Here is a 10,141-nt window from a genome sequence, read left to right as displayed (position 1 = left end):
CGGGCTTCTGGATGAGTTGATAGGGGTTTAATGGCACGGCAGAGGCCCAGCCAACAGCGAGTTGCAGTAATCCAGACGGGAGATGACAAGTGCCTGGATTAGGACCTGCGCCGCTTCCTGTGTGAGGCGGGTCGTACTCTGCGAATGTTGTAGAGCATGAACCTACAGGAACGGGTCACCGCCTTGATGTTAGTTGAGAATGACAGGGTGTTGTCCAGGATCACGCCAAGGTTCTTAGCACTCTGGGAGGAGGACACAATGGAGTTGTCAACCGTGATGGCGAGATCATGGAACGGGCAGTCCTTCCCCGGGAGGAAGAGCAGCTCCGTCTTGCCGAGGTTCAGCTGAGGTGGTGATCCGTCATCCACACTGATATGTCTGTCAAACATGCAAGAGATGCGATTCGCCACCTGTTTATCAGAAGGGGGAAAGGAGAAGATTAATTGTGTGTCGTCTGCATAGCAAATGATAGGAGAGACCATGTGAGGATATGACAGAGCCAAGTGACTGTGGTTATAGCAGAATAGGAGAGGGCCTAGAACAGAGCCCTGGGGGACACCAGTGGTGAGAGCCGTGGTGCGGAGACGATCTCGCCACGCCACCTGGTAGGAGCGACCTGTCAGGTAGGACGCAATCCAAGCGGGCCGCGCCGGAGATGCCCAACTCGGAGAGGGTGGAGAGGAGGATCTGATGGTTCACAGTATCAAAGGCAGCCGTTAGGTCTAGAAGGATGAGAGCAGAGGAGAGAGAGTTAGCTTTAGCAGTGCGGAGCGCCTCCGTGACACAGAGAAGAGCAGTCTCAGTTGAATGACTAGTCTTGAAACCTGACTGATTTGGATCAAGAAGGTCATTCTGAGAGAGATAGCAGGAGAGCTGGCCAAGGACGGCACGTTCAAGAGTTTTGGAGAGAAAAGAAAGAAGGGATACTGGTCTGTAGTTGTTGACATCGGAGGGATCGAGTGTAGGTTTTTTCAGAAGGGGTGCAACTCTCGCTCTCTTGAAGACGGAAGGGACGTAGCCAGCGGTCAAGGATGAGTTGATGAGCGAGGTGAGGTAAGGGAGAAGGTCTCCGGAAATGGTCTGGAGAAGAGAGGAGGGGATAGGGTCAAGCGGGCAGGTTGTTGGGCGGCCGGCCGTCACAAGACGCGAGATTTCATCTGGAGAGAGAGGGAGAAAGAGTCAAAAGCACAGGTAGGGCAGTGTGAGCAGAACCAGCGGCTGGTTTCGTTTGACTTAGCAAACGAGGATCGGATTTCGTCGACCTTCTTTTCAAAATGGTTGACGAAGTCATCCGCAGAGAGGGAGGAGGGGGGGGGGGGGGGGGAGGATTCAGGAGGAGGAGAAGGTGGCAAAGAGCTTCCTAGGGTTAGAGGGCAGATGCTTGGAATTTAGAGTGGTAGAAAGTGGCTTTAGCAGCAGAGGACAGAGAGGAGAATGTAGAGAGGAGGGAGTGAAAGGATGCCAGGTCCGCAGGGAGGCGAGTTTTCCTTCCATTTCCGCTCGGCTGCCCGAGCCCTGTTCTGTGAGCTCGCAATGAGTCGTCGAGCCACGGAGCAGGAGGGGAGGACGAGCCGGCCTGGAGGATAGGGGACATAGAGAGTCAAAGGATGCAGAAAGGGAGGAGAGGAGGTTGAGGAGGCAGAATCAGGAGATAGTTGGAGAAGGTTTGAGCAGAGGGAAGAGATGATAGGATGGAAGAGGAGAGAGTAGCGGGGAGAGAGACGAAGGTTGGGACGGCGCGATACCATCCGAGTAGGGGCAGTGTGGGTGTTGGATGAGAGCGAGAGGGAAAGGATACAAGGTAGTGGTCGGAGACTTGGGGGGAGTTGCAATGAGATTAGTGGAAGAACAGCATCTAAGTAAAGATGAGTTCAAGCGTATTGCCTGCCTTGTGAGTAGGGGGAAGGGAGGGGTGAGGTCAAAAGAGGAGAGGAGTTGAAAGAAGGAGGCAGAGAGGAATGAGTCAAAGGTAGACGTGGGGAGGTTAAAGTCACCCAGAACTGTGAGAGTGAGCCATCCTCAGGAAAGGAACTTATCAAGGTGTCAAGCTCATTGATGAACTCTCCAAGGGAACCTGGAGGGCGATAAATGATAAGGATGTTAAGCTTGAAGGCTGGTAACTGTGACAGCATAATTCAAGGAGGCGATAGACAGATGGGTCAGGGGAGAAAGAGAGAATGTCCACTTGGGAGAGATGAGGATCCCAGTGCCACCACCCCGCTGACCAGAAAGCTCTCGGGTGTGCGAGAACACGTGGGCAGACGAGGAGAGAGCAGTAGGAGTAGCAGTGTTATCTGTGTAATCCATTTTTCCGTCAGTGCCAGAAGTCGAGGGACTGGAGGGAAGCATAGGCTGAGATGAACTCTGCCTTGTTGCCGCAGATCGGCAGTTCCAGAGGCTGCCGGAGACCTGGAACTCCACGTGGGTCTGTCGCGCTGGGACACCAGGTTAGAGTGGCAGCGGCCACGCGGTGTGTGAAGCGTTTGTATGGTCTGTGCAGAGAGGAGAGAAAGAGGGATAGACAGACACATAGTTGACAGGCTACAGAAGAGGCTACGCTAATGCAAAGGAGATTGGAATGACAAGTGGACTACACGTCTCGAATGTTCAGAAAGTTAAGCTTACGTTGCAAAAAATCTTATTGACTAAAATGATACAGTACTGCTGGCTGTTGAAGTAGGCTAGCTAGCAGTGGCTGCGTTGTGACTTTGTTTGAAAGTGTAGCTGGGTAGGTAACCTCGATAAACTGCTAGGTAACCTCGATAACCTCGATAATTACTCTAAACTACACAATTATCTTGATACAAAGACAGCAAAGACAACTATGTAGCTAGCTAACGCTACACTAATCAGGTTGTTCCGTTGTAATGTAATAGTTTTACAGTGCTGCTATTCGTAGAAGTTGGCTAGCTAGCAGTGTTGACTAGGTAGGAGAACGGCGGCGCGGCGGACGAAAATAGCTGCTAGCTAACCTCGATAATTACTCTAAACTACACAATTATCTTAGATACAAACTCCCTCACGACGCCAGGTCAGCGGAGTCAATCACCACCTTCCGGAGACACCTGAAACCCCACCTCTTTAAGGAATACCTAGGATAGGATAAAGTAATCCTTCTAACCCCCCCCCTTAAAAGAGTTAGATGCACTATTGTAAAGTGGTTGTTCCACTGGATATCATAAGGTGAATGCACCAATTTGTAAGTCGCTCTGGATAAGAGCGTCTGCTAAATGACTTAAATGTAAAATGTAAATGTGAATGTGTGGGTTTAGTGTGAGAGTGTCAGTGTAGTGTTTGTGTGAGTGAGTGTGTATATAGTGTGTATTTATTGTCTTGTGAGTGTGCATAGAGTCAGTGCTCAAGATAGGGTGTGCATGTGCAGGTGTGTGTATCATGTGTGTGCATCCTTGCCTCTCTCCAGGCCAGCGATCTGGTTTTTCAGCATGTCCCTCTGCTGCTCCACTTCCAACTTCTGATCCTCCGTCTGTCGGAACTTCCGTTGAGTGGCCTCTCTCATCTTTGTTTGTTTGGCAATCTCCTGACGCATCTGATTCACCTCCTCCTCCTTTATCTGAGGTGGGAACAAAAGGAGGAAGAGAAAGAGGAGAAAAGCGAGAGAAAGAGAGAGGGGGGTGGGAGCAGAGAGAGAGAGAATAGGTATTTATTGTGTTGCTGACATTAGGGCTCCTGTCCAATTTTCGTTGTCTCTGATAACGGTTCAGGAAGAGGCCACTCCATTCTCAACAGAATTTGTTTGAGGAAAGACAAGTTTGCAGTGGTTTGGGCTAAGATTGTCCCTTCTTTTTTCCCTCCCTTCGCTCTCTCTCTGCCCGAGAAATCACTAGCCTATATCCCAGAAAATGAAAACGATCCTGCAAGCATGAAGGGTGCTATTAGGATGCTTCTCATGTGTTAACATGACATGCTGTGTTTGGCTGCTATGCTGGTTTATCAAATGCACAGAATTTTTGTTTTCACTTGGTTAAAGATCTATTTTTAAAAGCAAGAAGCTTGTGTTTATGGGATGAATTGTGGTTCCCTTGTGGATATTCATATAGCAATCCACCCCCCCAGCACTCCTTGTCACACCTGCTCCCGCCCTCCCCCTCTCTGGCGCAAGGCAGCCCTTGTCACCATCATTACGTGCAGCTGCGAAATATTGGACTCACCTGGATTCCATTACTTTGTTGATTACCCCCTCTAAATCTGTCTGCTCCTCAGTTTGTTCCCTGTGTCAGCATTGATGTCATTATTTTCCCCCTGTCCAGACGCTGTTCCTGTTCTGTTTCATGTCCGTGTTTTATTAAAATGTTCACTCCTTGTACCTGCTTCTCTTCTCCAGCGTCGATCCTTACAGAATGCTGACACCACTATACGAAGCATCGGGGAGGTTTTTTGTTTTGTTGGCGACGTCGGGTCAAGGTGCTGTCACCGATGGAACCAGGCATGCCTCAGCTGGCTCGTCGGGCTTTCACGCCTTAGCTAGCTCGAGAGGTTTCCTTGCCCTGGTTGGGTCGGCAGGCTCCCATCCCACGTTATGCCTCAGCCGGCACATTGGGCTCCTACGCCTCAGCCGGCTCATCGGACTCTCATCCCACGCCACGCCTCAGCCGGCTCGCCGGGCTCCCATGCCAGCTTGTCCAGCGCCCATACCTCGGCCGGCCCATCAAGCTCACCCAGGTGGGAAGCCGGGTGACGCCCCTAGAGGTGGGGTACTGTCACGCCTGCTCCCCCTCTCCCCCTCTTTGGCGCTCGAGGCTGCCTTTCATTACGCACACCTGTCACCATCATTATGCAATATTGGACTCACCTGGACTCCATTACTTTGTAGATTGCCCCCTCGATATCTGTCTGCTCCTCAGTTTGTTCCCTATGTCAGCATTGATGTCGTTATTTTTGCCCCTGCCCAGACGCTGTTCCTGTTCTGTTCCATGTCTGTGTTTCATTAAAATGTTCACTCCCTGTACCTGCTTCTCGTCTCCAGCGTCGATCCTTACACTCCACTTTGTGAATATGTGCCCATATGTGCTGCCTTGCAATGGTTTGCGAACAATATCCAAAAAACAACCATGGGGTCCCATGATTAATATAAGGTTTTACTGGCATGATGTTTCGATCAACATTAGGCATAACTTTGTGAGGGCTCTCTATTGGTGTCTGTCATCTGTGGAGCTTCTCTCTCACACACACACACACACACACACACACACACACACACACACACAACACACACACCACACACACACACACACACACACACACACAACACCACACACACCACACACACACACACACACACACACAACCACACACACACACACGCAGCACACCGCACACACGCACACACACACGTTGGGTGTTTGTGAGCTTTACCTTAAGGTCAGATGCCCTTTGTTGTGTGTCGAGAGAGAGCTGCTCCAAACTCAGGGCATTCTGTTCATTCTCCTGCTGGAGTTTGGTGTTTCTCACTTGCAGTTGCTCCAGCTCCTTTGTGGCCCGCTCATTGAGAATCTGCGAGGGGACAAACGGCACAAATCAAATCACACATTAAATCTAAACCCTACAGCATACATGTAAAAGTTGTATTCCATGTGTGTACGACTGGCACCATCTCTCAAGTTGGTGTTCCCTCACCAGCCCATCTGTGAAAAGATTGGAGGATGGAGGGGAAGGGAGAGGACCGGTGGACAGGGAGGGCGGGTGGGACATCACCCCTGGTCACGGCCTCACCTTCTGCTCCCGCAGCTGCTGCTCCAGCCTCTGCTGCTCCTCTTTGCTGCGCTGGCTCTGCAGGTTCAGCACTTTGATGTCCGACTGCTTGGTATCCAGGTCTGTGTGCAGCTGCTTCACTTCCTTCTCCAGCTTCTCCTTCCGCCGTGTCTCCCGCGAGCACTCGTTCTGACGGACCTGGATGTCTTGCTGGAGCTATGTTGGACAGAATATAGGATAAAAACAATGTTGTTACTAGCAAGTATTTTGACAGGAAGCAGGCACTGGAGTGGACTTACTATATAATAAGGCCCCAGTTAATTTAGGACTGGATGTGCCAAGACTTGTGGACACTCTGTACAGCAAATAAAGCCTACTGGTTTATTTGCAACCGAATGGGAATGAGGACTGAAATTATAAACAATTACAGAGTCAGGTTGCAGACAACTACCAAGTGTATGGCCATAATACCTACCTAATAACTAATGCCTTACCTGCCAGTTAAGTGAAGGTAAAACAAATGCACCACATACATTTTTTTTAAATGGTGATGTTTAAGATGTAATACTACATTTAAAAATCCTATTGAGTTGTTCTCCGTTCAACCAAGAACACATTTTTGTGGTTTTGTACTTCTTCAATTTGCTGTCATTAAATTGATTAACAATAGACACCTGTAAATGTAAAAGGTGATGTTGAGTTTCTGCATTACCTGAGATATGGTTTCCATTGCCTTTTCCTTTTGAACCTCCATCTCTTGTTGACTGGCGGTGGCCTTTGTTAGACTCTTTCGCAGAGTCACCACTTCCGTAAGCAGTTCATCTCTTTCCTTGGTTAGTTCCTCTTTGATTTTCAGCAGATCATTTACACTGAAAAACAAATTAGCTTTCAGTTGAAACTCCTCTAATGTTATCGTTATCTAGAGATGTAGGCAGTGCTTCATTTGTAGGCTGAGGATCCGTAGGTAACCGCCCCTTCCCGTCACCCTGGAAAGATTCATATTATGTTCTGCGCATGGTTTTCTTTACCTCCACTTTACGCACACATTTTTGTGCTCACCCTCCCTTCACGTTTCTCACTGTTAATCGTGAATGATAATTCTTCAAGTTTTACCGGTGAAACGTCCATGCAGCATCTTCAAGCCAACCATTTGATCTCGATCAGATTCATAGGAATATACAGTACATTTAGATCTTCTTAGTTATGCACAGTGTTGTTTCCAATGTTGTACAGTGAGCGAACCTGTGTTTTGTTTCAATCAAAGCACATAATATTTTGCCTAGCGCGCTGTTGAGTTGTGGCCGCATAAGAGAAAAATCTCATCAGAAAGAGAAAAATCTCATCAGAAAGAGAAAAATCTCATCAGAAATTAGGTGGTGTTTTATGCCTTACAGTAACTTTATACTATGCTATTATATTTGGCATTATGTGATCTTGCAGATATTGATTCAGCTTTGATTGACCTTTATCAAACGAGCACTATATTCGCCAGAGTAGTCTGTTCTCTACGAGTAGACCAGAGACTATGTGTAAGTAGAGAATCCTGCACATCCATAGAAGCTTCGGGATCTTTAGTCATTGGGAAGAAAGGTCCAGTAAAAGTTGAATCCATTCACCCAATGATGAAGATAGGCTAGTGGATGTGCACTCACCAGTAATGGCCGATGCGCTCGTGCCATTATCTCTCAAGATACTTTGTAAAATAGTGTTGTTCCCCTATAGAGTCATTATAGTGAACTTGAATTTAAATTAGAATACTTATAATAGGGCCTATTTAAATTTTTATGATGAAGCGCAATGTTGGAGAGATGGAGAGTTGCAGACGCATGTCTATCAGAGCAGAGAGATCACAAAAATAGAATCACAATGTAGTTCTGTGAGAGATACAGGTGCATGCTTCTCTCTCTCACCACAGCAATGGACAAGGGTTGGTCCCAAAACATAGGCTACAATGTTGTACAAACTTAAACCCGGACCCAGCCCAACCCGAATCAATTCTCAGAATATCAAGTGCAGGCTGAAAATCTAAGTTTTACATAACGTTTTTTAGGGGGCAGGAGAATTAACGAGGAGGCAACTTAATATAGCCTAACTAGGATATTTTTATTTTTACATTGCAAACAGAGGAAATGATTTGTCATGCCATGAGGTACCGAATCCAGGCAAATAGGTGCCAAAACGAAGCAGTCCAAAACTGCGAGGTGCGGGATATTGTTCCGGCAGGATTCGGCTCAAATTAAGCATTGTATGTAGGCCTTCAGGTATGACAATAATCTCTAGTGAATTGGTTAATTCAAAGGAAGTGGACAATTTACAGTGCGAGTGTGCACAACTCAACTCACCCATGTTCTTGACCCACGGACAAGCCAGCACCTTGTTCAACAAGTTTTGTTAGATTTGAAATTTCATGTTTCAATGTTTGAATTGTCTCTTTTGCTCTGAGCTCTTTATCGTGGGCTGCATCAACCATTTTCCAAGCCTTTTCTATTTCCTAAAAGAAAAAAAAAGTGTTCAATTGTACAGTATGGCCATATTACTATGACAAATGTTGAAATAAAGCACGACTCTAAAACACTGCTTTATTCTGCTCAAAATGAAGTGTGAATATTTTACTCCATAATAGCCTACAACAGCTTATTGGCAACAACAGTAATAACAACCTTCGTCCTAACCTTAAGCTGTAGGCCTATTACACATCTCTGCAGCTACTCATGTTTCACCATAAAATGCCTACCTTCTTCAGAGAAGTTATAGTCGTTTGATCTTCCTGGGACAACTTCAGTGCAGTAGCAACTTTTACTGAATTGGACACTATCTCTGCATTCAGCTCCCTGCATTTTGTCATCAGCCTCTTCTCGCTCTCGTGGGACTTCTTCAGGGCATTGGTCAGTTTCTCATATTCAACCCGGAATTTGTCCAGGCTCTTGTCTCCCACCAGCTCATCGAGAACCTCCTGGAACTCCTTCTCCAGTGATTCAAAACTGTTCTCATCTGCTTCTGGCTTTTGACCTTTATCCTGGGAAAGGACACACAAAGTGTAATCAAGCACTTGTCAAATCTGAGAGAGTAAGCTAATTGCAAGGCACTGAAATTGACACATTATGTTCTCTGTAGGTTTCACTCCTGCAATAACTACTGTAACTGATCTGTTTTCTATTCATCTTATGTGTATCTGTTGCAGTTGATCTTGTTTTTTGCCCTGACTGTACTACACATTACCTGATTGTGACAATAAATATATATTGATTCTTAACTGTCACAAGTTACTATAGGCCTACTATAGAAATGCAGTGACATGAATAAAAATTATTGGACGAAAAATAGTTAGCAAAGAAATCTTGACAGTTCTGTAACGTTAAAATACTGCAATCCCGAACCAGTATCTATCTATCTGTGCGTTAGAGACCTATCGCCCAGAAAGCTGATTCAAACTCGCATTCACCAGCTCTGTATGCGTTTTAATGTCAAAATACGTTCGTCGTTGATCACCAAATATGGAGTTTCGCTGAGCAACTATCTTAATTTACTCGTTATGGCCGGTATGTACTGTCATTGGAGGTGCTGAATAGGCATTGCTTGTCCATTTTTATGTAGACCTTTTTTTGGATGTGCATACCGGCCTTTATTAATATAGTTGCTCCACGAAACTTCATATTTGGCGATCAACGAAAGTATTTTGACTTAGGCCGAACGCTTGCAGAGCTGCCGCTGGTGAATGGAGTTTGAATCGGATTGGGAGCTTTCTGCACATAGAGTGTAGAGACAGTCACGATACAGTAGGTGATTATTCACTAGTCACCAACTTGACGCAAGAAAACGGACTGAAGTTTTCCAACAAGAAAGGCTTGTGTTTGTTATCCTTTGCTAAACATTTTGCTGCGGTGTTCACTAATGAATACTACCTAGCGGAAGACAAAGTTAGCTAACGTACAGTAATTTAGCACCTGTTGCACTGTTGCTTTTTTTTTTGCAAAACAAAACGTAGCGTTAGCTATCTAGCTAGCTATACAAACCAGCACAACTTACCTCCATGTTTCCTGTCCCGTTAGTCAAAAGCGCTTAGTTGTAATAAACAAGATTGTAATTTCCAAATGTCTGCGACTCATTTGTTAGGAAACTGACAGCTGGCTAGCTCCAGTAGCTAAACTATCCCTCTGCATGTTGTTCATTCATACACTCCAAGGAAACGCGTCCCGTTACCAGGCAACGACTGCCCGTTCTCTGGGTTCGCGCGGGTGGGGCATGAAGATGATGACTTGAGCCTGCCCTGTTCCCAAATTACTTTAATACGTTTCAACTAACTTCACTTTGTATTATCCACATTTTTTGTTATGAACATCAATAAGCACTCATTGTAACTTAGAAATATATACGTTGTTTTACCGTGGTAAAACGTTTATTTGATATTCAATATTCGTCGGACATTCGAGCC

At 46.2% G+C, this 10,141-nt stretch overlaps 1 protein-coding gene across 1 annotated transcript in view; it reads right to left on the bottom strand.

Moving 5' to 3' along the window:
• The window catches only part of cfap58 (cilia and flagella associated protein 58), a 28,774-nt gene extending 18,880 nt beyond the window's left edge, over nucleotides 1-9,894 (bottom strand). The window contains 7 exon segments of the mRNA XM_023983244.2: nucleotides 3,412-3,571; nucleotides 5,374-5,511; nucleotides 5,731-5,925; nucleotides 6,422-6,578; nucleotides 8,052-8,200; nucleotides 8,444-8,725; nucleotides 9,736-9,894. Coding sequence (XP_023839012.1) covers nucleotides 3,412-3,571; nucleotides 5,374-5,511; nucleotides 5,731-5,925; nucleotides 6,422-6,578; nucleotides 8,052-8,200; nucleotides 8,444-8,725; nucleotides 9,736-9,741 — 1,087 coding nt within the window. The 5' untranslated portion in view covers nucleotides 9,742-9,894.
• Between the last annotated feature and the right edge of the window lie 247 nt (nucleotides 9,895-10,141).

The sequence above is a fragment of the Salvelinus sp. IW2-2015 genome, linkage group LG1 (genome assembly GCF_002910315.2).
Source record: "Salvelinus sp. IW2-2015 linkage group LG1, ASM291031v2, whole genome shotgun sequence".
NCBI lineage: Eukaryota > Metazoa > Chordata > Actinopteri > Salmoniformes > Salmonidae > Salvelinus > Salvelinus sp. IW2-2015.
The sequence above is the reverse complement of the archived record's forward strand: the minus strand, read 5'-3'. Positions and strand labels throughout refer to the sequence as shown.